General features: G+C 45.2%; 1 protein-coding gene across 1 annotated transcript in view; it reads left to right on the top strand.

Moving 5' to 3' along the window:
• Tmem178b (transmembrane protein 178B) overlaps positions 1-24278 on the top strand; it is a 342112-nt gene extending 317834 nt beyond the window's left edge. The window contains exon 4 of the mRNA XM_027952127.2: positions 24024-24278. Coding sequence (XP_027807928.1) covers positions 24024-24274 — 251 coding nt within the window. The 3' untranslated portion in view covers positions 24275-24278. The remainder of the gene's footprint in view (positions 1-24023) is intronic.
• Positions 24279-27140: the final 2862 nt, after the last annotated feature.

The raw sequence follows: 27140 nt of genomic DNA, 5'->3' as shown, positions 1-27140 counted from the left end.
AGACATGGAAGGGACTTTAGCCACCATCCAATTAGACCTCCTTGTGTTTCAGATAAGAATGGTCATGTCAGGTTGTCCTAGGTCACCCAGCTAGTGACTGGCAGAACTGGAACCAGACCCTGGCCTGTGACCCCAGCCTGAATTCTTGCAGCCCACCCGACTGACGCTGCCTCCAGCACCCCCTGTTGAAGGTCCCTGGGCCCCGCTGAGCCACACTTCTTTCCACACTAGCCTGACTCCAGTTCTTTCTTCTCAGCAGAGGCCAGTGCACCCACCATCTCCCTCAACTTCCTGTGTACCCCTCATTGTGTCCCCTCCTTCCTTTTCCTCCTTTCTCGAAGGATAAAGGGGGCATATGCAGGAGCAGTATTGGAAAAAGGGAGTCATTGGGGTTTCTCTTGGCCCACCTGTGCTCAGTGTGGGGAGCACAATCAGGAGCCACTTGTCAAAAGAAACTAACTTTATTTTTAGAACCACACACACCAAACAAAACAGCCTCTCAGGAAAAACCCTCAGAGCCTCAACTGCCACCACCGGCTTTCCACAAGCCTCTCTCTCCCGCACAAGCTTCTCTCCACCTCCCACAATCCTCCTGCTCTTGAGGCCGATTGGCTGGGTCACGTGGGCGGAGCCAAAAAAGTCCCCCAATGAGCAGCTCCGTGGTCTGAAAGGGCAGGGAAACAGCCCAATGAGCATCACCGCAGAGGAGCCAATCAGCTAGATGTTGCTGGGGCCGCTGTGAGCCAATCATCAGCCGGCAGCTGGAAGTTTGCTGGGGCCCCTTCGGCTGTGGCTCTCAACAACCTTCTTTACCTTCCCAGTCAGTCTTAGGGAACGGAGAAGAAGCTCCAGCTATTAGGTGTGAGTGATGGCAGTGATTTGCAAACCAATGACTCCACATAGCCAGCATCTGTAGCTGCTTCATCGGTTCACCAGAGAGCAGAGAGCTGAGCAGTGAACCCAGACACTCCGCACAGCACCCCACAAAAGACCTTGATGAAGACCCAACTTTGAAAACCTACAACCCGCAAAGGCAAAGCCCATGGCGATGTTTTATTTGAACAGTAAAGTGATTTTAGGGTCGTAGAAATTAGAACAACATAGAGATTTCCTTGTGGGGCTCCTCTTAAGCCCTCCTCAATGTTGTTCCTAGCTCTGGCCCTACTTAGAAGCGTGACTGTAAGGTAAGGAGGCCCTAAGCTTGAAATTCGGCCCCTAGATCATGAATTCATGATTCACGGGTCAGAGGGGGAACCCAGGAGCAAAGGACCTTCCTGGGCAGGGAGAATAAATTCAGCAGGTCAATGACTTTGCAAGACACAAAGCTGATGATAAATGGTAGTTGTTACACTCATATATCTACCATAAGTAAAGCCCATTTTGATAAGCACAGAAGTGTCCATAATCTATCATGACCAAGCAAGGGCGACTCTGGCATAAAACCCACCTACTTACCCTGCTAATCTGCTTTATGGTTTCATGTGAAACTTCACCAGAACATCACAACTCTTCTCTTGACTCTTTATCTTACAATCTTTCAAAATCTTAAGCAGAGTTTTATAAGCCCCTTTACACCCTGGAATACACCTTGCCCCTTGAAAGGTTTATATTTGAATATTTATTGGCATTTGATACTTACATTTAAAGCAATCCCAGAGGGGAAATTTATGTCAGTAAGAGACATTTGGGGGAGGGTACACATTATTAGGAGATTAGTAGATGGCATCTAGGTTTAGCTCATGTCTAGTCAGTGGCCAGGATCGGTCATTCAGCAACCCAAGCAGCCAGAAGGCTTCATTTTCACCTTGAGTTGGGACAGACCCAAGGAGGTTACATCCTTGCCACCCAGTGGGACCACCCCTGTTACAGATGTGGGCTTCAGAAGACAATTGTGAGCAGCTTTGGTCCTTTGAACCCAAATCTGGTCTGTGAATTCCATATCAGAACAACCTACCCACCAAACAAAAGCCACAATGCCACAGTTCTCTAGAGCAAGAATGAAATACCCAGACAGGACAAAGCCTGGGAGGAGAATGGGAGGATGTGGTGCATGAAGACATCCTACCCATGAAGAGCTGGTGTGGGAAGCCAGCCTTCATCTCCTGTGGCCCTTGGCACACCTGCCATCCACCTAACTGGGGATTATAATTCTTGTTCAAGAAGAAGAGTCACCCAGTTAAAAGTGGAAACTACAGATTTTTTTCATGAAGATCTATTCCAGGACCAAAGGAGCTTTGGACTATCCATGTGGCAGCAGAAAATTTCCTTATCTGCCTTTCATGCTTTGCTTCAATTTGCTCATCTATTAAAAGGGGCTAATAATAGTATCCAGTTCAAGCATAGCTGTGAGAATTATAGAGTTAACTCATGTGAAGGGCTTACAATGCCCAGTGTTGTCCTTAGTAAATTTTTAGATATTATTATCTTAGCTACTGAGAAGCTTATTTTTTAAATAGCCCCCTTCGGTGACAAGCTGCTCTGAGCAGTCTCACACCAGCACTGCCAATGCCACACACACCTGCAAGCCACGGAGGTAAGAAAGATGAAATCCTTAGACAGATCACGTCTCTTAGCTCATCACTACCCTACTCACTCATTCATTCTTCCATCCATTCTATAAATACTGATTGCCTGGTAAGTGACAGGTGTACAGAGGTTAGAGTCCTCATGAAGCCAGGTACCATCTTCATCTTAATCCATATCTGTTGCAATTGTCCTCTTGCTTAACTTCTCACTTTCTAGTTGGAGAGACAGACAAAAGGCAGGTACCATAAGTAAGTGAGACAGGTTAGGTGGTAAGAACTGTGGATAAAGAGGAGGCTGGGAAAGAGAGAGGGATGGTGGCATCATTGTAGTTGAGGGAAATCCTCTCAGAACTTGTATGAAGAGCAGCAGGCCAGAGGAATACCTAGGGCAGGATCATTCTTGCAAAAAGAACCTTGAGACATGCAAGGAACCTGGGATGGGAAAGAGTTTCTTGGATCTGAAGAAGTTAAACAAGAGGACAGTTGCAGTAGATACGGATTGAGATGAAGATGGTACCAAACAGACAGGCAGATCATGAAGGGCCTTGGAGACCATGGTCAGGGGGTTGATTGATTTAGGGGGCATTGATCCCTGTTCTCTCTTGTCCTTTATTGCACAGATTGTCCTGAGGCTCTCCCCTGGGCAATATTCAATATTTTGAGACTTTTACCAGTGTCTCTGTACAACATGGCCACTTCCAATTTCAGTGAGAGGGGATCACTGTGTCCATGCCTTGGGTGACCAGGTTAGGGTTAAGGTGGTACAATGCACCCTCAGAAGGTGTTGCAGCTATGTACCCAGGAGCATCCCTCTGTGCCAACCAGAACTGGCTACATAGTTTGAGGGGCCCAGTGCAAAATGAATATCACAACCCTTTGTTCAAACATTATTAAGAATTTCAAGAGTATAATTGCAGAGCATTAAAGCAAGAAGACACTGTACAAGTCATATTCCCAGGAGGCCAGCTCAGCCTCCAGCATCATCCCAAGCACTCAGACACCTTGAGCCAGAACCCTGCAGCCTTCTTGCTGCAGGGGCTTCAGGGATCTTAAGATATCAGGTCTATCTCTGTTCTGCTTATAGTTAATTCTCCTTCAGTCAGGCCAAGTCTGATGTTGTGATGACTAAATAATCACAAAAAAACATGTGTGCCCTTTTCCTTATGACTAAAGCAGACTCCCCAAATATTGTGAAAACCACCTGTCAATAAGAGAAAGCTTTTATTTCTTGTGTGATAAGAGAGAACTCCAGCTTGCAAAACTTTGAGGGATCTCAGAGGGAGGAGGGAGGACCAGGACTTTTTAAGAACTGGAAGTTTGGTTTAAGGCCATTATTTCAATGTAGGTATTTGGTTAAGGCTGGGTAAGAATAAAGTCATAACAATTGTCTAAGAATATATCAGTAACATCTGGGAGTAACGGGAATGGCCAAGTGAGGTTGTAGAAGCAAAGGGTTCAGAGAATCTGAAGAGGCACATAGTCTGTGGATGCTTTTAGTAGACTTTAAGCTAATTAGGCCATTTACCTAGGCAGGACAGTTCCAGAGGTAGAATAGCAGAGTCACATGTCTGAATTATTGAGTGAATGCAGTCCAGCCTGGGACTCGGACACCCTGAGGCCTTCTCTCAGCCCCAGTAAGGTTCTGTCTTTCCTGGGATAGAATTAACACCACAGTGGCCTGGTTAGGAGTTCCTTGCTTCATCACATTGGACAAGAGCGGGTGACAGGGGGACAGGCAGGAGGGGAGGGGAGGGCAGGGCAACTGGACGACCATCTCCACTGCCAAGTGGTGGTTGAAGAAGAGTTTCTCCACCAGCCTGCCAGGGGAAATGAAAGCCCAAGAAGCAGTGGTGGTGCCACAGTGCTCTGTTACCATGGAAACAGGGAATTTCTCAAGTGACTTCAAAATCCCCCCTCTCTGGGCCCTTCTGAGATGTTTTTTCAGAGATGTGCAAGTTTCAGAGAAAGGGAACTTGTCAGGCAAGCTTCTGACCCTTGAAACAAGTCATTTTCAACCAGAAAAATGCTGGTTGCTGGAGACCCCTCCTATTAGGCTTAACAGCTGCTCCCGGGAAGTAGTCAAGAGGGAGGAGCAGGATTAAGTGAGGGGAAATTTCTGTTCTCTTGGCCGCAGAGGTGGAGCAGGTATGGTGAGGGTGAGGTGAGAAGTGCCCCCAAAGAGTCAGGCCCAAGGACATCTTTGCCTTCTTGAGGCTCCTTGTCACCCCACTTTCTGGTTGGCTGGGATGCACAACAAGCATCAGGACCTGGGGAAGAGACTGAAGCCAAGGTACCAGACATCATAGCAAACCAGACCAGGCCCAACATGGGGACCCCTGAGAAGCTGCAGGCCTATTGTAGTGGGCAGATGGGTGTGTACAAATAGAAGTTACAGCCCCCAGGTCTCCTGGGTGCTAGAGACTCAGAGAACTGGCCCAGCTCAGAGGGCCAAGGGGCAGGGCCTGAAAGCAGCCCCTGCAGTGAGGAGCCAGGCCCACCTGGCCCAGGGCAGCAGCTTTGCACCCCACCTCACTGTGGACAGGTGGGTGAAGCCTGGAAAGTCCAACCCACTCAGCTGTCCATACTACACAGGGGCTCGAAGGCCTAAGGGAGAATGACTTTGGGGCCACCTCAGAGCATTACATGGGAAAGGGTTAGGACTGTGGTCCTGGACATGTGAATTCAGTCTACTCTGGTGAGCATACGTCTGTCTCCTAGCAGAATTTGAGCAACTACGACAGGAGGGTAGTGGCTTGCATCTTAACCATGTCTACTGAGGCCTGTACAAACCTGCTGGGCTTCCCTGACCTTCTATAGTTCTCCTGATTTCAAATATCATCTCTCGCAACCAGCTCGTGTTCCACACCTCGTGTCTTGATTCGGGGTTTGGAAGATTCATGCACTCTCAATACAGAAGCATCAAAAGGTCAAGGACATCCAAGTTATGACAGCAAAAAGAAAGTCCATCCTCCCTGGAGTGACCCATTCATACCTGCCCCATGCTCAGTACTCATTAAATGCCCAACCAGCTGTCTAGTGCTTACTAAGTCCTGGGTGCTATGGAAGATAAAATAAGACCCACTGGGGCCTTGGGACTGTTCACAGTTTTAGAAAGGACTCAGATACCCGTATCAATTAGTGTGATAAATTATCTACTTTCCTTTTCATGGCTCATACCTTTAAATGCAAACTATAAAAAAAAAAAAAAAAAAGAATTCTGTGTCTTTTTGTGAGATAAGAGGACATCATCCGTCTACCTGTCTACCACTCTTGGAGGGGGAAGGTGCCGGTCTTAACCCTGGAACAGGGCTGTTTATGGTTTGGGCAGCATTTTAGAGATCACAGAGCTTTTAAAGGAAGGGTAAGAACTTACTGACCTTCAACCCCCTTAGAAGGCAGGTGGATGAGGCAGAGAGGGGAGATCAGCCGAACACCCACGCTGGGAAAGCGTTAGGCACGGTCTCCTCCCATCTCACCAGCTGCCCTTTAAGAAGGGTATTACCACCCGCACTTGGCAGATAATGAACTAGACCCAGAGAGCCATGGAACTAACTGAGAGTCATGCAATTAAGTACATGGTGAGGCCTTAATCTAAGATCTTCACCCTAATCCCCATTCTTCCTTCTGTGTTCCTGGGAGTGGGGGAGGAAAGAACGGATGCTGAAAGTGGCTACCTGGGATAAAAAAAAATAGGCCTTAGGGCTTAACCAGCAGGGCAGACATTCACAAGTGTCCATTACATCCATCCACCAGCACCCGCAGTGTCCCCTACCCCTCCCATCAGCTGGGAACAGGTGGATATTTGCTTGGGGTGGGAAGGTAGGAAGAGAAAGGCAAAAAGGGAGGCCCTTCTGTTACCTACATGTTCCCAGGAGCCTCAAATCCAGATGAAGCAAAGGTCATCGGAGTCAGGGTGAATCCAAGCTCTGAAACCTTAGGCAAACTTAGCATTCACACACCTCAGTTTCACCATGTGTGACGTTGCACCTACCTGGAGAGGATTAAAGAAGTCGATGTGCAGAATGCTTGCACCGGAGCCTGGCACCAGTGAGCACTCAGTGCATTTGTGTTGGAATTGCTCATTTTGTCACCAGCTTACTTTTTTGCAATTCCTAGCGATTGCTGAGAGCGTGCAGGCGCTTTGCTCAAGGGCACATTGTTCCTGAGGCGAGGATTCAAACTCCAATCCACTTGACTCTGAAGCCTGGGCTTTTAATTATCATGCAGCACTCTCCCCTATCAACCAATGTATATGATCCTCAAACAACTCAAGAACTGGTAGAGTCAGAGCTAACCCCATGCAAATACCTCATCATGCAGAAAAGGGGTGTTGTTCTTGGGCAGCAGAAAGGAGACTGGTTCGGTTCATGGAATGCTTCTTAGAGAAACGGGAAGAGGCCTTACCTTTTCATATATTCTCATACAAAAGGCAAAGCTTGGGGCTCATGAGACAAAAAGAATAATCCTTAGTTATTATTTCTGGAGGTTCACTACCAACCCACATCACCTCCTGAAGTCTGGTCTCACTGTGTCAGGGAAACTGCTCTTTTTTGGAGATGTGCTTGCTTCCAACTACTCCACCTGTCACCTCTCCTTGAGCCTCCTCTTCCTGACAGCCCTAGGGCTCACCCATCTCCATTGTTCCTGAAACTCTCTTCTCTTCTAAGGCAACATATTTGTGTTCTTTCTTCTTCTTTCTGCCTTTTCTGTTTCTTTCTTTCCTTTTTCCCTACAAACGTGTCCCCCTGTCAGCAACACCCACCCTCATGGTGTAGACAATGTGTACACAGATGAGCCTGGACCTTGGTGTAGAACAGTCTTGTCTGAGCTCCAGATCACGGTTTTAGTTGTTTGCTGGACACTTCTACCCTCTGGGAATCTCAAACGTGCCTTCAGCTGTTCTTGTCTTTTCTCTACACACATGCATAACACGTGTGTTGTATGTTGACGGAACACATGTTAAATGCCTGACTTACTGCAGGTTCCCAATCAATGTCAGCTCTTCTCTTTTCCCTTCTGCTCTTGTCATCCTTGAAGATCAGTCTGTCCACTCAAGTAATTTTTCTCTTTTCCATTTTCACCCTCACCTTTCCATCAATCGTCAACATCTGCCGATATTTCCTTCGCAGTGTTCTCTGTGGCCCATTCATTCACTTCCACGCCTTGAGCTCCATCTGGGCCCTTATGACTGCTGTGGTGTTTGGGGACTCACTTAGCCCTTCGTGGAAATCTCTGTCCTACCAGTTGGTTGCCAGCCCTGAGCCTGCGTTTTCTCATCTGTAAAACAGAGATAGTGCTGCCTGCCCTGTAGGGCTGTTGTGCCGATGAAATGAGTGAACACAGAGCAAAAGCATCTAGCAGAGAATCAGCATTTCATAAATGTTCATTTCCCTACTTTCCACTGAATTCATCCTTTACAACATACTGCTTTTCTAAAATACACTAATTACCATGTCATTTCTCTGATGAAAAATATTCTGTGGTTCCCTGATGTTTATAGAATAAAATCCAGTGTCCCCAGCCTGAAGTTTGGTGTTAGCCACAATCTGGTGTCCTGTGCCTTCAGCCACGTGTCCTGTGCTCCACTGGAACAGATTGCTCACGCTGCTTCTGTTGAAGCCCTGGGCTTTCCTCAGGGCTCAACTTGCAGTCAGCAACTTCCAGAAACCTTTCTGAATTGTCTTAACTAAGTCCAGACTCTTCCTCTTCCTCTGAACTTACATCATTCTGGGGACACTTGCCTATTGTGAGTAGCTTAGAGAGCAGATTTCTGCCCATTGCCTATCTCCCCCATGTGTCAGAACCTCTGTGGTGGCAGGGAGTCCCTTCCTTGTTGCTGCTCTAGTTGTCATTTTGTCCTCTTTATTTTAAACCTTCATATGGTTTCTGTAGTTCAACTTTTCACTTGGGTGCTTTCCGCTAAAGGGACATAAATTAAAGTCAGTAACTTCTTCCAACCGTCTTTCAAATATTTGGAGCAACCCTATTGCACTTGTTAATGATGTTACTCATCAACTCAGTACCCATCAGTTGGCGCTTACTGTTTTCTAGGTATTCTTCTAGCCTCTGGGACATGCTAATAAAGATGTGCATGGCCCCGTCCTGGAGGGCCACTCAGGCAGTGGGTGCTCAGACAGTAGGGTGGCAGGTGGCCTGTGCCGTAACAGAGGGAACTGTGAGAACACTGAGGAAGCCTCCCTCTGCTGGGGAGAGTGACTGCCTCCCAGGGGAGCTGCTGGTGGAGGCTGAAGGAGGAATCAGTAAACTCACCCTCTGTTTACCTTTGCCCTGCAGAGGCTCCTCATGTCTATTAAATGAAACTGTTCCTGGCCCCGGAGCTGGCACCTTTTTAGAAATAGTAGGCAAGGCTTTATTATTTATTTAAGGGTTTTTTTTAATATATTTTTGTTATTCTTTATATAGGATTTCACATGTTACTAATACATTTGCATTTTTAAAATATCTCCATATAAGTGAACTCTGGTGAATGAGGCAATATCCCTTTTATCTGGAAAAAAATAAAAAGGTCAGATCACTTTATATGAGGTTAAAACATAAATCTATGATATTTGATCCCTCAATTTGGGACCTGAGTAGGAAGGAATGCCGGTAGATGTTTTCTTCTCCCTGATGCCCTGTAAAAACCTAGCAATCTCTTCTCAAAGATCTTACTGCACTCTTAGCTACGTTTTATTTAAAATAATGGCTAATTAATGAAAATGCTTTCTATGGCTCAGCTCTTCACATTTTCAGATAAGTTCTATGGAAATTGTATTTCCCAGAAGCCTCTGGGTCACAGTTTTTTACACACCCTGAGTTAGTGGCTCAGGCTGACTGGCCAGCCATGCTCTGCTTACTGCAGCATCTCATTAAGGCCCACAAGGTAGGAAGCTACTCCATACTTTTTAGAATGCAGACTTAAGCTTCTGAGGTCCTCCTGCTAAAGGAGGAGAAGGGACTGCTTCCTCTTATAAGTGACATGGAGAGAGGGGCCAGTTCATGGGGCCCAGCACCTTGGAGGGCCCCATCTAGAGTGGCAATATAGGTGCACATGAAATAGCCGTAATGACAGCATCATAAGTGGATAATGCATGGCTTTGAATCCTGGCTCCAGTACTTAACTAGCTGTGTGACCTTCAGCAATTTCCTTGTCTAAACCTCATAAGGTCGCTTGCTTGGAGGATTAAGTGAGCCAACTTAAGTAAAGCACTTGGAACAGTGTCTGTCATATGAACATCACATATAAACATTTTGTCCCCATGAACCTATGTGTATGTTCACCAGTCCAGCAATGAGGCGACAGCATGGAAAAATCACTTAGGTATAGGTTTTCTTCCCAAAGAAAGGCCAGGGCCAAGGTGACAAAGTGCCATGGATGGAATCATAAACCAAACCAGGTGGCAGTCTCGCCTGATCTTCTGGCTTGGTGGTCCCCAAGCTGCTTCCTCTCCTAAGTAACATGGCATTGACTTGGATCAGACAGGGCAGAAACCAGAGAGGTTTCTTTCAGGAGCCAATTTCTTCCAGATTCTTAAACACCTGGGCCCCCATCCTTCCACACTGAAAATCAAGGCATGTTAGAGCTGAGCCTCGTGTGCACATGGATGTCAAATACTGATGCCTAATGACTCATCCACCATCCCTTCTGGAGTGTCAGGAGGTGAAAAGCAGGATCCTCTCCATGTGGCTCATGCTGGGTAGATAGGGCCAGCAAGTCCTAGAGCAAGTGAGAATGGTACTTTCTCACCTCAAGTCCTGGAGTTCTAAGGTACCTGAGATGGGATCTGGTCCCATCCCTGTGTTCCATGGTCATGGGGACTGGCCCAGACAGATGAAATGTTTTCCCTACTTGTGGGTACAGAGAGGGACTAGAACTCAGTTTTCTGATTGCCGGTGGAGTACTCTTTCCACCAAACCACATCCCTATGTGTTGTCACTGTCCTGTCAGGAAGCTGGTGCAGGCTAACTAGTGTCTCCCTGGGCCATAAGAGCCTCCTTACCACCGCGACAGGACTTCAAGTGTAATGACATGTCTGTTGACTGGGCTTTGTGCCAGTCCTGGAGGTGATGTAACTTTCTCTGCACAAGCCTCGTATGTTGCCTAGGAAGATGAATGACCAGAGCAACCAGGAAGCTACATGCCAGAGAAGGTCTGCAGGAGGCTTGTATTATCCCAAGTATGGATCTCCAGCAAGAAAAGGTAGAATTGCCTTCTTCTCTACATGTTCTCAAAGTTTACCGCATGGACCACTGTCATCAGAACAAGGAGAAAAGAGAGGCAGGGGCAGGAAGATGGCATGCTCTAAGTGGCTTTACTCTTGGAAGCTCACAAATCACAGTTTGAGAATGTTCCTCTCTGCACAGCTGTAGATGCCACTCTCAGTTTAGTTAAGAAGCCAGTTGGATCCCACTAACTCAGCTCTGAACCAAGGCCCAGATGGATATGAATCTGCAAAGATTCTCATTGAAAAATATGTGATGCTACACTCTTAATTCATTTCCTTTCCAGAACTCTCCTTCCTACCCTTTGTAGAAAACTCATAGCATAGCAAATCTTGCTCCATGAAGCATGAAATACCCAAGGTCAGGTGGGCAAAGTGGAATGAGCCAGTGGTTGCTTCCCCTGGGGAAATTTTTTTTAAAATAAAAAAAAATGGAAGAAAGTAAAATGGATAGTTCTTAGATGTTTCCACAGTCCAATAGTTTGAGGTTCTACGGCAAAAACAAATATTTGCTTTGTTACGTGATTTGAGATCTCCAGCAAATTATTTAATTTAACTTAGGATTACTGTGTGAATTATATAATTTATTTGATGTATAGGTAGTAATATACATACTTTTAAATACACATGTACATTATAATTTGCATATATATGTATATATACATATTGTGTATAGTTTACAAATACATTTACATACATAATATGTACATTATACACACAGACACACACATCCACAGATCACAGCAATCCCAAGAGATATAAGATACTGAGGCTTAACCTCAGTGGGTAGAACTAATCATTAGGACCACAATTGGGGCCTCCTCATGGGAAACAGTTATGTTTTAGTCAAAAGAAGAAAGGATAATATGCTGCACAGACTATAAATAATGAAAATGTATTTCAGTTGTAATAAACCAGTATGGGATACCCATCAAGGCCACCTTGATATTCCAGAGGAGCCAGGACTGGATCCTCGGTGGCAGCACTTCTAAAAGCCCCCCAACTTGGATATTTATGGCAATATTCTTTGTAACACAAAATATTTGAAGCAGTGAAGACTCTTGTCAATGGAGGCATGCTCAGTTTGGCCATGCTCAATGCATATATGCAATGTGATATGCTTTATGGTTGTTAAGGTTTTATGTCTAGATATGGAATGTCACCAAAATTCCAGGAAGTGATAAAGCAAGGGACAAAATAGTATGGTTTTGTAAGGAAAAAAAAAGTACCTATAAAATGTATTTTTAAAAAAATTAAGAAGTGGAAAAAATACATACCCAAACTGTTTGCAGTGGATTTATTTATTGGTTAGGAGGAGCAGGGACATCAATCAGGAAAATGAAAACATCTTTTCAAGTATTGCATGCATTCCTAAATTTATTCTAACTTTTTTCAGTAACTTTTAACAATTAAGAAGATAATGAATTAAAAGTACAATAATGAAAATTTTAAAACAGGTGTCCAACTCAAGTTGAACAGTGATTGCCAGTGTTTCTCCTCTGACCATTCCTTTTCCCCTTCCTTGTGGAGCCACAGTTCTAACAAACCTCTTCACAAGCCCACCAGGGCACCATGTGACCTTACTGAGGGCTGTAACCTCTTTCTGCTCAAAGACAAGTTCATTTCCAAGGAAGGTCTGTCTTGGAAGTGGATTTTGAGATCCTTCCAGGTTCCATGGTGCTGGTTCCATTGAAGTCCACAGAATGAAGAGTCCTGCGCAAGCACTTCCTCTGGTCTTTGTTGAGAAATGTCACTCCCCAGGGGTAGCACTTACCCTAGAGTGAGGCTGGATGACAATGGAGTGGCCAATGGAGATGGAAACAGCAACCACATTTTTTTTCTTGTCCTTAAGAGCAATTTTTCTTCAATTTCACTTAAAGCTTGCCATTTCTAATATTATACCTTACATATAGAAAGCAATTTTAACTTCTCCAAGCCTTTTCACATGTATTATTACCATTCTTCAAAATAATCCTGCAGAGAGGATATTATTCTGATGCTGAATTTCTGCAAAAATAAAAACACTCTCTGAAACCCAAGGTACCAATTGAAATACAAAGTGGATGCATACAGGCCTGGGCATGCACACACATGCGTGCACGCACATGCGTACGCATACACACACACACACAGGTGCACAACACCTCAGCAACCACATCACAATTTAGGAGGAACCAGGAGAGTGGGAAGACCAGGCATAGTGTCTACTTCATTGTCCTCTAGGCTTCAAAGATCGTGTTTGACTTAAAAGCTCCATAACTAGAAATTCCATTTCCTCCAGTGATACAGAAGTTATACTCTGTGTGGTGTGTAACACCAAAGGAGACATCGCCACCATTCCAGTTCTTGTGAAGCACAAACTGTAACAGAGAAAGAGGCAGTCTCTGTGATTAATTGTTGGATTGCTTGATTCGGAACACAAAAATTTTAGGGATTCAGAATAACTGTGGATTTGCCTGTGCTGGGAATACTTTGGAAGGCTTTTCAGGAGATTCAGGATATACATGGATCATAAACAATAGCCAAGGACTCTTTGTCAACTGGTGAAGGTTAGGAAGGTCAGTGTCCAGGGAAGGAGGCTGGACAATGGCATTGTGACCTTGGTGAATGTCCATTGTAATGAAGCCTATGAACACCCCGTAAATGCTTTCTTCCATTTGCTCAGCCCTTTGATGTCTTCACAAGTTTGTAAGGGATCTAGGTGTAGTATAGAGGCCACTGTGGCCAGTGACCTTGTGATCGAGTCTAAACATGTTGAGTGGGAGTGAACACAGATATGTAAGAGAGATTACATGGAGAAAACAACCCACTAGATGCCCAGCAGCTACCATTTTATATGGTTTTGTTTAGATGCCTGTTCTAGCTATGGGGTGGCCATCGAGTCTGGGAACATAGATATTCTTATTTTATGGTATACTGCGATGCAATGCTGTTAAGCCAATTATCAAGTATTCACCTGCTGTATTAGTTTTCCAGGACTGCTATAACAAAAACCATACAAGGTGGCTTAAACAACAGAAATTTATTTTCTTATAGTTTGGGGGCTGGAAGTTCAAGTTCCACGTGCCAGCCAGTGGTTTCCTCTGAGAGCTCTCTCCTTTACAAGAGATGGCTTCTCTCTTGTGCCTCATCACAGGAGGGTGCCTTGGTGTGCATGCCCTGGTGTCTCTTTTTTTGTCTTAATCTCCTTTTCTTATAAGAACACCAGTCAGATTGCATCAGGGCCCACCCTAATGGCCTCATTTTAACTTAATTACCTCCTTAAGAACCTTATCTCCAAATGCAGTCATGTCTGAGGTACTGAGGACAGTTAGGGCTTCAACATATGAATTTTCCAGGGGAATAATTCAGTCCATACACTTGTGTTTCTAGACTTGGTGGCCACCATATGGATATGTAAAAACCAAGGGATAAGACTTCAGTTATATGATAGGAATCTGGATGAACAGTTCGTGCCCCTCAGTATCCATGGGAGATTGGTCCCAGGACTCTCCTCCATGGATACCAAAATCTGGATGCTCAAGCCTCTCGTGAAATTTATATAAACCCTGTGCACATCCTCTCATATATTTACATCATCTCTAGATTACTTATAATATCTAATACAACATAGATGCTATGTGAATAACTGTTACACTGTACTGTTTAGAGAATGATCACAAAAGTACATACATGTTCACTGCAGACAAAATCTTGTGTTTTCAAACATTTTGATCTGCGGTGGGTTAGATCCACAGTTGTATAATCCACAGACATGAAAGGCTAGGTCTACTCTCTTTAGAGCCCACTGATGCCAATCTATGTGAATGGACCAGTTCTTTTGGGGGAATACGACATTATTGTAACATAAACATGGCAGAATGTAGGATAGACTTGTAGTGTAAAGACGCAGCTTCAGGAACACAAGATCCTGCCTGTCCCAGAGGTGTGGCTTCCAGGTTCCACTCGTGGCAGTGTCTTGGCCTATGCCAATTTTCACAGTTGCAGAATGATGGGTGACTTGGCCCTAACTCAGAGTCCCATCCCTGGACCTGTATTCTCTTCCCAAACACACCCGCCCCGCCCATGCCTCACCCCAGCGAATCCCTAAGGCACCTTTGATGTAAAACCCTGTGACCTGCCTGTTGGCAGCTGATGATGCAATGGTGTATAATTCAGCAGTCATTTATATTCCGTGCAGTTCTGAACAGAGCTATTAGGTGTTCTTGAGAGCTGAATGCTCCTAGGGCATTTAATCTAAGCAAAGGAAGGATTTAGCACACATCAGCTTCCTAGGATGAATGCGCCACAGTTGGAGGAGGGACTCTTTCCCTGCTTGCTGATTTGCTCCTTTATGGTTTTAAAAATCAGATGTGGATTGCAGCGGGGGAGGGTAGAGAGAAGACTTGGGACGCTTTGTCCCAGACCTCCCTGGCACATGCTTCACTGCGGGGCTTCTGCAGCAACAGCTTTACAGAAACCTGTGGACTCCCAGTCACCACAGAGGCCCTCACTCCCTATAGCAGGCCAGGGCTAGGGAGGTGCACATCATTGCTCACTCCTGGGAACCGAAAATGCCCCGCATATGGATTCCAGCTCTAGAAAGCTGGAGACATGATGCACTGGGGAAGTTTGGGGCCCAACTTGGTCACATCAGGAATAGATCTTTGGGGAAATGCCTGAGCATACAATATATAACTGCTCTGGATCCCTGTGAGAACCCTCACAAGGGCCTCGGTTTCCTAGGAGATGCTTCTTGAATTAGTAAGAGCATTTCTGCTGCCTAGCCTGAGGCCCAAATTTTGACGCTATTTCTCCGCAGAGTCCACTGCTGTGGCATTACTGCCGTGGCTTCTCTGAGACTCCCTTAGGGTGTGGAAACACATGTTCTACCCTTCCCTCGCTGCACAGGGTATTCTGGCAACGACCACACAGGAGGCCCCATCTTGACTGCCTTATGTACCCGCAATTAGTGCTCAGAAGTGGGCTGAGTGATGAATTAACATCAGAACTGAATATCAGCTTAAAAATATCTTGGTCATTAACCTTTAAGATGGCATTGGATGGAATCATTATTGGCTGCTGATTAAGTGTTCCCAGGTGATTTTTCAGGGTGACAAAAAGAATTAGCTGTCCCAAACAATGCTATCCCAGCCTGGCAGTTCTGAACATTAACAACACATCCCAAGGATCCAACTTTCTATGTTTTTCCACTGGAGAAGATATTGTACTTTCTAAACCCTACAGGCAGGGATTCACTATAGCAGTCCCTGCAGTCTGCCTGGTGGCCTGAGTGGAGAACAGGATCTTGAGAAAGCCAGTATGTAAGGTGTCTTCTCAGCCTAGGACCTCCAGATTGAGTACTGAAAGTTCTACACTTCAGACACCTTCTTCCCCAAATCCCAGGCCAACTGAGATGGTTGATCTCCCTACAAGGAAAGTAAGTCTCTGCAGGGGTAAAAGAAGTTAGGAACTTAAGGGAATTTTGGTAAATGGGATGTCTTAGTCCCTTTTCTGTTGCTGTAATAAAATGCAGTCCTGTACCTCATGACATTTTGATCAGTGGCAGATGACATATATAACAGTGGGAACCATGAAGAGTATGAGGGAGCTCAAAAAGTCCTATCTCCAAGGAACATCATGTACCTCTATGATATGACACTCACAAAATTGCAGAGTGATGCATTTCTCAGAACATATCCCCATCACTAAGTGACACATGACTGTACCCGAGACTGGGTAACTTATAAATAATAGGTGTTTATTTGGCTCCTGGTTCTGGAGGCTGGGAAGTTGCAAAACATGGCATCAGCATATAACAAGGACCTTCTTATGCCCATCATAAGAGGGTGGGAAGCATCACACGGCAAGAGAAAGCATGCCGGCTCGGTTCTCTCTTCCTTCTGCAAAGCCACTAACGTTATCATGGGGGAGCCACCCTCATCACTTCATCTAATCCTAATCACTTCCCCAAAGCCTGTCTTCAAATATCATTAAATATGAATCTGTGGATGAAATTTCCAACACATAACATAGGGGTAGCACTGAAAATGTGTGTCCAGGGAACATATGGACATGCTGTGTCCCTGGGATGGGGTGAGGAAAGAAGGAAAGAGGCAGAGATCTCAATCCTGTCCTGGTGGTCATTCCAGCCATAGAAAGAGGGTGTTGCTCGACAGTGTGTGATGCCAGACAGCAGGAGAGCCAGGGCCCTGCAGGTCTGAAAAGGTAAATGGAGGCAGAGTTGCCCCTGGAGACTGAGAGGGAGCAGCAAGGGAGGTGCAAGGAAGCCTGGTCTCGGGGCAGCTTGCAAACCAAGAGCAGAGATTTCCAAGCAGGCAGAAGTTGTCCAACAGCCAATAAACTAAAACTAGTGAGAAAACTAGAATCTAGTATTTGGCAACCAAAGAAACATTAATTAGAGATGGCAGCAATGCGAAGGAAGTGGATGAGGAAGCTGTATTTGGTGTTGGAACAGGAGTTGGGAATCTGGGCATGAAAACAGTTTTCTGCCTTCCACCCTCACTGGAGCGTAGGGGGCCGGTGGGGAGAAGCAATCCCAGAACTCTGCAAGAGCCCTCCCCTCTTCCTGCAGGTATTGACAGCACACAGAGGTGGGCTCTGGAGCAGGGTGGTAGGTTAAAAGGTGACATCATGATTGTGATTCCTGAAAGAGCTTCATGTGGGATGGTCATCAAAAGAAGCAGGTGCTGGGTTTGAACCTCCGAGAGGTAGCACTTATATGTACACAGCTCATTGTCCCTTGGGCCATGGCTTCCTGCTCACAGGTGGAGTGTACAGATAGGGACACTAGAACAGTGCCACATCTTCTAACTGGACTCCTGAACTCTGAGCTCATGGCAGCAAGAGTCCTGGCACAGAGAGGGTAATGAAACCTGCGACTGCCCGGTTTCATCTGTCTGCCCGTAGGACTGGGTTAAGGAGGCTGAGGCTCCTGGCTGGACCAGCCAGAGTGAAGGCTGAGACTGATGGTCTATTTCTGCCAAAGGCAAGGACTTGTCACTAATAGAACAGCCATTGGATTTTGCTGTCCAAAGGCTAGTCCCTGCAGTGATATACCTGAATGAAGATCCCATGGGTAATGGGAAAGGCCAGTGGTTTTTGAAAGTGTTTACATCACTACAATCCTTTCTTTCATCAAAATTTCTCATGGAAAGAAATAAAAACAGAGCTGTACTGGTCCCAGAGAGGAGAGAGGGTTAGGAGTCTCTCCTGTTCTCTTCCTCCTTCCCATTGGCAGTTCCCGAGACGTCTCCATGGAACATGATTTGAAGACCACCAGGGAAGGTGGCACTTCAGAAGAGGCCAGGGAGGACCTCTCTGAGGATGACATTCATTTGAATTGAGATCCAAGAGGAGCCATTCTAGGCAGAGGTGACACACACTTTGCTAGTTTGAGACACAGAAAGCTTTCTAGTGTAGCTAGAGTGTGAGTGTAGGGGGTTGCGGGCCAAGGTGAGAAATTTGGTCAGAGAGGTAGGCAAAATCCACTCAGGTAAGGCCATATAGGCAAGATACAGGAATTTGGATTGTATTTATTGCAAGTTATTATAGGGTTTTCAATAGGACAGAATCATAACCATAATCTGATTTAAAATACCACTGGCTACTATACGGGGCAAGAGTAGAAGGCAGGACACCAGTGATTGGTTACTAGTGGTTCATGTGAGGAACGGGGAAGCTTGATGCTGGTGGTGGCACTGGGTATTTTGCAATAGAGAGGTGCAGTCGGGGCATGCAGCATGCCGTCTCAGCCCAGGCATGGAGCTAGGGCAATGACCAGGTAGGGACCCTTCAGCTTATTGCCTGCAGATATCCTGTTCTTCTATCAAACTCACTTCCCATGGGAAATCCTCCCTGATCTGGCATTACCATATCAGAATTATTCTGACCGTTTGCCACCAGATATTTATTATTCATTCTTTTCCTAGACACTGCTAGGCTTGGAGGGGACCTTTTAGTCATGTACTCTCTGGAACTGATGATTAACTCAGGGTTTTTTCAGCCCCAGCCTGGCACCAACTTCATTTCAACCTTGACTTTTCGGGTATGCATGACTCCTATCCCTACTAGATCATAAGCCTTTTTTGTTTAAAAAAAAAATTACTTTAGAATTTAATTAAAGATTCTTAAAAATGGGGATCATGTCTTTTTATCAACTCTTTTTTATCATCTCATCATCTCCTTTTTTTTTTATCTCCCTAGTATCCAGCATAGTGCTTGGCACAAACATACAAGTTCAACAAACACTTGCTGATTATCTGTTCTGAATTTCATGGATCCCCCTGCCACAGGAACTGTCCCCTCCACCCAATCATGGCCAATCTGTCCCCACCCCCAGACTTGACATTGCTTACCACAAGCACCGCTATTGCCCTAGCCAGAGTCATACTTGTCATGATTCACAGCCAGCGTCTGCAGCACATACCACAGCCTTGCTCCAAGTGGGCAGAGTTCTTGTCACTTAATTGCTGCACTAGAACTACAGTTAGAATTGGAGTATGATCAGAGTTAGGCCTGAACCCCAACCCATGGGAGGTATTGTTAAGAAGATAGTACCATGCGTTATTACTATTGCCTTTCCTGTATCCTCACTTATCTATTGCTAAGTACTCATGAGAAATTAAATGACCAAGCATAAAGACCTAGCCTCAGAGGCCATGTCTGCTACTTCCTGCTTCCCATAGAGTGGGCTGGACCTGAACTTTTCTGAGCAGAATCTCCCTTATGTTTCCTCAGCAATCCCCAGCCCTGTGCCACCACCCATGGGACTTTGGGTTGCAACTTCCATGCTATGATGCCTTTTGCTGCCCTTTCGTGGAGACATCTTTTCCATCAGAGCCATTTAACATCTTTGTTTAATTTCCCAAAGGCCCCCACCTAACCCCAGCAAGTTGCTGGGGGGAATTATGCACCCCACACTCCCCGATTAGCCACCAATTTACTGGCAGAGTTGTGCCCATTGCCTTAGATGGAGATCATTCAGGCAGGGTCCTTGCTTCTCTGTCTTCCCCTCCCCCACTCCCCAGGACTCAATTGATATCTGTTGAAGCACCTTGTGATTTAAACTATCAGAATCCAATGCTGAGGAACAAGGGCAACTCATTATTCATTTGATTCATTTATTGAGGATCTAGTACATGCCCAATTCTAGCCATTTCTAACAATTAAAACACATTTTTCAGTTTGAATTTATTAGTAGAGAAGTATATAAAAATATAAATCCTTGTTCATAACAGAAAGAGTAGCATATGTGGAAACAAAACTTGTTCCAACTCTTCTCTTCTTGTGCAGGGAAACTTCCTGGCAAGTTGTGCAGATAAGTGGCTTAAAGGGCCATCTTTTTTTTTTTTTAATTGGGCATTTTATTAAGAGGGCTTTCAGACAAATCCAGAAACGGGTCTACACATTATCCTCAAACATTTCTCACAGACCTACCAACTTAGAGGACCATCTTGAGTGAGAGCCATGGAAGTTTTTCTATCTTTAGGAATATTGAAAAGAAGAATTTTGAAAAGTTCCAAAGGCACAGTACAACTTATAGGAAGTGAAGGCAGGAAAATGCCCCAACTAACTCCATTAGCATAACGTAAGAAGATGTATGTTCTCTAGAAGTCATTTCCCATTGGAAATTGGGTCCACATGGTCCTTCTCTCCACTCACAATTTATCAACCACATTCTTTGTGTCTTGTCCATTCTGCTGGTGGAATACGCTATGAAAATTGTGTATATCAAGCTCTTGCAGCCACAGGCAGCCTGGGAAGGCCGACACTCCATTGAGATGGACCTTCTCCCCCAAAACAAATCCCTGGACTTCATGAAGAGGACAGTACAGCTGCTATGAGAAGAAATGTTCCCATTTTCCAAAGTGTCCTTTGTAAATATGGCTTATGTAAAGTCTCCACAGGACCTCATCACCTCCAGAGCTTCAAGTTATAAGAGGCTGACTTGGTCCACATCTCCAGGCAGAACTTTCTATACTGCTCCAGATCCGTGTTTCTCAGTACCTTGAACATCCCATGGACAGCTCAAATTTGAACTCACCCCACTGGGCAGGTGACTGTGTATGTATGTACGTGTGTGCAAGCACATACACACATTCATTCTGTCTTAAATCTATGTGTTAGCAAATTTTATACTTGAACATTCAATGATAGGTTCTCAGGCTAGCAGTCAGAAACATAGCCGCACTATCTGAGACACAAACAGGCCAGTTTTGTTTGTTAGAATTTGGAATATTTGAAAATCATGTCAAGACACAGTTTTCTTTTGCTCTGCCACACCCAGGCAATTGCTTTCCCCTTGGCTGTACCCCATGGACTGTCGTGTGCCCTCTCCTACCTCGAGCTGTGTCTCCAGGTAGGACAAAGCACCTCTGCTCCAACATGAGGGTTCCAAAGGCTGATCTACAGAAGTCATCTGAGAAACTTTCAGACGAGATCGGGCGCGTTCAGGGTGGTATGGCCATAGACCATCTGTGAAACTTTTAAAAACTAATGATGCCCATATTATCCCCCAAGAGATTTGGATTTAGGAAGTCTGAGTTGAGACTTAGTCCACCTTGGGAACCATCAAAGAATTCACTCTGAGAACTAGTCACAACACAAGGGAATGATTTGCTTTGCGACTCCCACAGATTTGGGACCATCCTTACTATTCTCACAAGTAATGGCTGTGTGTATACTTTGCTGCCCCCCCAAGCATGTACACACATGGAATACATGCACATGCACACACAAATATACACATGAACACACATAAGCACATACTCATGCACACAGACATTCGTGACACATATACATACTGCACTTGTGTCCCGGCACATCACTTCCCATTGTCTCTACAACTAATCATTCTTGAAGCAATTATTCACTAAGCCATTAGGATCTCCAGACTCTGGTCCAGTCTTTCCAGATCCTCCTCTCTTCTCATGCCCACAGTGGCCTCCTAGCTGGTCTCCCTACCTCTGGATTGTTCTCTGCGCTTCTGGCTTAGTCGTCTCTGAAAATGCACATTGGAGTCATCAAAATGCCTTGACCCCTCCAAGGACTGACTCCACGTGAAGCTCAAACCTCTTAGCTCAGGAAATAGTGCTCATCCCAGTATCAGGGCTCCTGTCAGTCCCTCCTCCCTACATGCTCCACCACATAAACTATTTTTGTTCCTGATCTTTGTTCCCAGGTAGGATTATTTTCTTAACCTAAAATGAAGTCACTAAGTCAAAGGTATAACTATTGTATACACAAATTTACAGTCCCCCTAGAGTCTATGGGAGGGTCCACTTTTTTGTACCCTTACTACTTCTGGAGATGATCATTTAGAAAACAGGGCAAAACAAAAATCAAACTAAAACTTTACTGATTTGATAGATCATAAGCTATCATTATACTTTGAACTTTCAATTCTTGGATTATGGGTAAAATTTTACCTTCATTGCCTATTTTTAATTTCTGCTTCTGTGTTCTGAACTTTGACCTATTACATTTCCTCTTTCTTCAATAAAACCTTTTTCCTAACCCAATGGTTCTGAAGTATGGCCACCTGACCCTCAGCATCAGCATCCTCCAACAACTTGTTAAGAGCACAAAGACCTGTGAACCTGAGACTATGGGATGGGACCCAGTCATCTGCTTTAGCCCTCCAGGACTACAGCCCACCAGTCCACATTGAGCTGGAGCCTAAGTGGACCATCATACGTGGGGAGGGTGTTTCTATGAAGAGACCACCTTGCCTGATGGCCAGTCTTAAATAGAAAATGGAGAAGACCCCAAGCCGTGGTCTGGCTGCCGTGGTCTGGCTGACTTCACCTCTCTGGGCCTTGATACCCTCATCAGTAAAATGGGATAATAATATGACCCATTACATAGAGTTGTTTTAAGAATTAAAGTTTCAATACCTGCTGAGCACTTAGCATAATTCCCAGCACACGCCCTTACTCTGTGTCTGGGTATCACTGCAGCTGCTGTGGCCACTTAAATGATCACAAACTCGTTATCTTACTCCACTCTTCCCCTTTGTCCTTCAGGTATCTTCTGGAAGACATAGGCTGGACCTTCAAGAAACTTGACTGTTTGGAAGCAGGAAGGAGTTTGTGTAGTCAATGTCAAACATAATGCACCACTTTTGTTCCCTCCCCTTAAAAAATACGCCTCTCTTTCCTCCTTTCATTGACCCAGTCCAGCCCTCCCAAACTGTACATACTTCTGCAGGTCACTGGGGGTTAAAAAAAACATAAGAGAACAAGTTCTTGAATTCATCATAGGTATACCAAATATTTATACTGGTTAAAAATGGATTTGATTCTAAAATATTTTATCCTATTCTACCTCTTATAGCAGTCTTCTGATTGATGGTCAATATGAATAACATTAAGAGGAGGTCCCAGTACCAAACAAGCTTGTGAAAAAGCTCTTAGAACTAGGTGATTTGAGTGAACTTGTGCCAACATGGATTGTGAGTCTTCCTGAATGAAAAAGCATATTCAGGCTCCCACTGTTTTGACTCAGCCCCTCCCACCCCACACTGCAAAGGAGGGTCTCAGAGGGCTGGTGTTCCATGGAGAATGCTTTAGGAAATGTTGTCTTATTGGAAATGAAAAATGACTTCCAGGAGTTAGCAATCTGAGAAAACGAACTGAGAAAGAAGTTTTCTCCTTCTGGCCAAAGAGTTGTTAGTGAATAGATTGGAGAAATAATACTGCATAAGATGTTATGTATCAGAAAGAACTTTAAATAAGTACAAAGAGGGAAGCTTTCTCTTTTCAAAGAAAGAAAATGAAGGGCTGGGGTTGTGGCTCAGTGGTAGAGCACTTGCCTAGCACCTGCGAGGCCCTGGGTTTGATACTTAGCACCACATAAAAATAAATAAATAAAAGTATTGTGTCAACTACAACTAAAATATATTTATTTAAAAAAAGAAAGAAAAAGAATTTAACATGCTTTAGAAAAATGAACTGAATGCTGTCCTGCCTCACTTCCCCCTCCACAAAACTCCTAACGAGATAGTTATTTTGGGTGTTTTCCAGAAGAAGAGACTTCCTGAGTTTGTCCAAGACTGGGAAATTTTTAGAGTAAGGAAGTGATGATCCCTTAATACTGTCTTCCCTGTGAATATTCCAGATGGTGACCTCTGTGATCATCTGCTCTAACCTGGATCTTCTCATTTTTCTTCCTCAAGAAACTTGAAAATGTAATAACCCTAATTTTTCTCTCCCTCCCTCTCCCCTTCCCTTTCCTTCTCCGTTTCCCCACCCCAACTTTTCCCCTTGTTCTCCAGGAACCTTCTGCATCATTTCACTGTGCACCTGTGTGGCTGGGATCAACTTTGAGCTGTCACGCTACCCACGCTACCTGTATGGACTCCCCGATGACATCAGCCATGGCTATGGATGGTCCATGTTCTGTGCGTGGGGGGGCCTGGGCCTCACGCTAATCTCGGGATTCTTCTGTACCTTGGCCCCTTCTGTCCAACCTGTCCCGAGGACCAACTGCCCTAAATCCAGACCCGAGAATGGGACAGTGTGCTAAAAAAACAAACCCATACATATATATATATATATATAAATATATATATAATATACATATATAAAACAAAACTAAATCAAGATGATGCCAGTGCCAAGGTAGAGTTGAGTTGGCTCAGGCACCTGCATCTCGCCGGACTTTGTGTTGCCTCATCACCAAGATGGGGAAAGTGTTCCCATCCTGTGGCTCTTCCATCAATTCTTGACTTTTGGCTTCACAGTTTCTTGAAGACAAAGCAAACATCACCACCTGCAATAGCATCTTGATCCCCGTCACTCATGAGCACGTGGTGGGGAGCTGGAAGGGACAGTGGCAGTGGTCTGGAGCAACCCAGATGTGAGAAGGAAGTGCCACGCACTGGGCCAGCAGGAGAGGACACCACCCCGCGGTCATATCCCAGGGAAGCGCGGCCCCCTAGTTCATAGAGCGGAACCACATCTTCAAGGCCATTTTCAGTACCACTTCTCCTGCTCTTCCTGTCTGAGCTCCTTCCTGGCCCACCAGCAACACACAAGGAGTAGACGAGAAAACAAACCAAGAAGGAAGTTTTCTCTCTGTGGCCAAACTTTCGGACAAAATTTTAGAGGTGGGAAGGGGAGAGAACAGGCTGAGAGGCAAGATCCACACCAATAAAAGGACACTTCAGTGGATGCTCAGAAAGCCCAGTCTTACCTTCCAGCTGCCTTACGCCCAGTTAACAAGAGGCCACCCCATCCTCCCCACCTGCACTCCCTGGGCAGATCAGAGCCTTGGAGTAGTGGTGTGATGAGGTGTGAGTGTGTGTGTGTATGTGTGTGTGTGAACATTGGGTGGTTTCCTTTATTTCTTTTCCGCCTTTTAAATGGAAATATTGCATTTTGACCATTGTCTCTCTATCACTATGGTGGTTTCATGGCTGAGATGGAAGCCCAGATTCCTAGAAAGTATGAGAGGCAGGCCTCTATGGATGCCAGTACTTGGTGCTGCAGCTGCAGATGCCTGAAGAAAAACAGAGAGAGACAGAGAGAGAGAGAGAGAACGCACATGTGGTGGATGCTGCCTGAGTGGGAGGTTTTTATTATCTGTGTTGCATTTTTTCTATTATTTTTGGTACAACAGAAATTCCCAGAGAGCAGAACCGAGAACAAAACCACTGGGCCAGAGGACCCTGTGGCTCTGCACATTACAGTTCTGGATCGCCACAGGATTTAGTCCTCTAATTTTGGAAGTTCAAGACACAGCTGGGCACAAAAGCCATGAGAGAAGAGGGGGGAACACACAGTTCAGGAGGGAGAAGGAATGTCGCCTCTGGTTGCTGTTGTACAAGTACGTATACCAAACAAGACCTTCACTCCCCATCATGGGGGGCTGTCCTTTGTCACTGGACATCTACCCCTTTCCTAGGGGTAACGTCTGTACAGATGAAGGAAAACGAGTCACATGCAGAGAGAACACCTCCATTACCCATGGGCTCAAATTTGTATGATATTGTGTAAATTAATGGAGAACTCTTGACTTTCCATCTTCTTCTCTTTCCTCTTGATATTCAAGGCCATGAATCCCAAAATAGTTGTCTTAGTAGCTAGCACCCAAACAGAGGTGAAATAAATCCACCCCGGTGTCTCAGGCCCACTTGAGCAAAATGGCGCGGCAGGTGCCGGTGAGTGGAGAGAAATCAGAGTTGTGGATGCTGTAGGGCTGGAGTAGCTCAGTCACCTCAGGGGCCCTGCTGGTGCCCAGCAGCCCCAGGGGAGGCAGGGAGAGAATCCCTGAGCTGACATAGCCACAGTTAACCTTGCAGCAGAGAATCTAGCTGTTTAATAGCTCATATGCTTTGGGAACTTTGCCAACACTCAGCAGCCTGCCTTCCTCATTGCTGTTTCTTCACCTGTCTTCCAGCCAGCTCTCCCCTCTTCTTATCTACTGACCACTGGCCCTGGCACCTTGCATCCGTGTAAGTCCAGCCTGTCATTTGCTCTTCTTGACGGTGTGTGTGTAATCCATATCTGGCTATGACATCTGATGCGCGTGAATGGGCTTGAGTGTAGATGCTGTGTGTATCTCTGGTGCATTTTGCTTGTCTGTGTTAGTACACACCTGCACGCAAGTGTGGATGCCCTACTCAAGACTCCCTCTCCAGGGAGCCCAGTCAGCTTCTGCAAAAGGTCTAGTGTGTGAGTGCCCTTGCTATGGGTGTACCGGGCGATGGAGGAGAGCTGGGTAGAAAGAAGTGCTCTTGGCTTCTGATGGAGGTTCCAAGGATTGTTTTTAAGACCTTATGAGAAGGGAAGTAATTTCCAGGAAACCCTAGTTTTTTAATTGGGAATTTTATTTTCATTTTTCTTTGAAAGTTTGATCTCTCCCTTTAGGGAAATGGCGTACTTGGGAGACGGGAAGAGTGAAAAATAGTATCTCAGATTGAGAGGCCTTGTGACTTTTTACCAAGCACTTTGAATTAGACAGGGAGAGCAAGTATCTGTGAGCATCCATTTAGGGCAGAGGTTTATCTGTGACTAGATGCAAATTCCAGCTTCTTTCCAGTTGCAGAAAAGTGGGGGAAACAATTCTAAATGGGACAAATTTCTATCAACTGTTTAAACTTCTTTAGTAACCATTTTTGAAGACACTAGCGCATAGAACTATCATTATTTATACCCTCTTTTTCTATACATACTTGCTACAAGTATATCATCTGCCCAATCCAGTACTTATCTTTGTGTTGAAACTTTAATGAAATTTACTGCATCCCTTTGAAATTTGAGCATCCCTGAGATGTCAGAAGGACTCTGGGGAGGTAGAGCATCTGTGTCATCTCCACATCTGCAGAGCAGGGCCTTTTAGCTCTCTGATATTGGGGTCAGAAAGGTACAGATACAAGCACTCTGGGGTC

The sequence above is a fragment of the Marmota flaviventris genome, chromosome 1 (assembly GCF_047511675.1).
Source record: "Marmota flaviventris isolate mMarFla1 chromosome 1, mMarFla1.hap1, whole genome shotgun sequence".
Lineage (NCBI taxonomy): Eukaryota > Metazoa > Chordata > Mammalia > Rodentia > Sciuridae > Marmota > Marmota flaviventris.
Note: the sequence above shows the minus strand (reverse complement) of the source record. Positions and strands in the feature narration are given on the sequence as shown.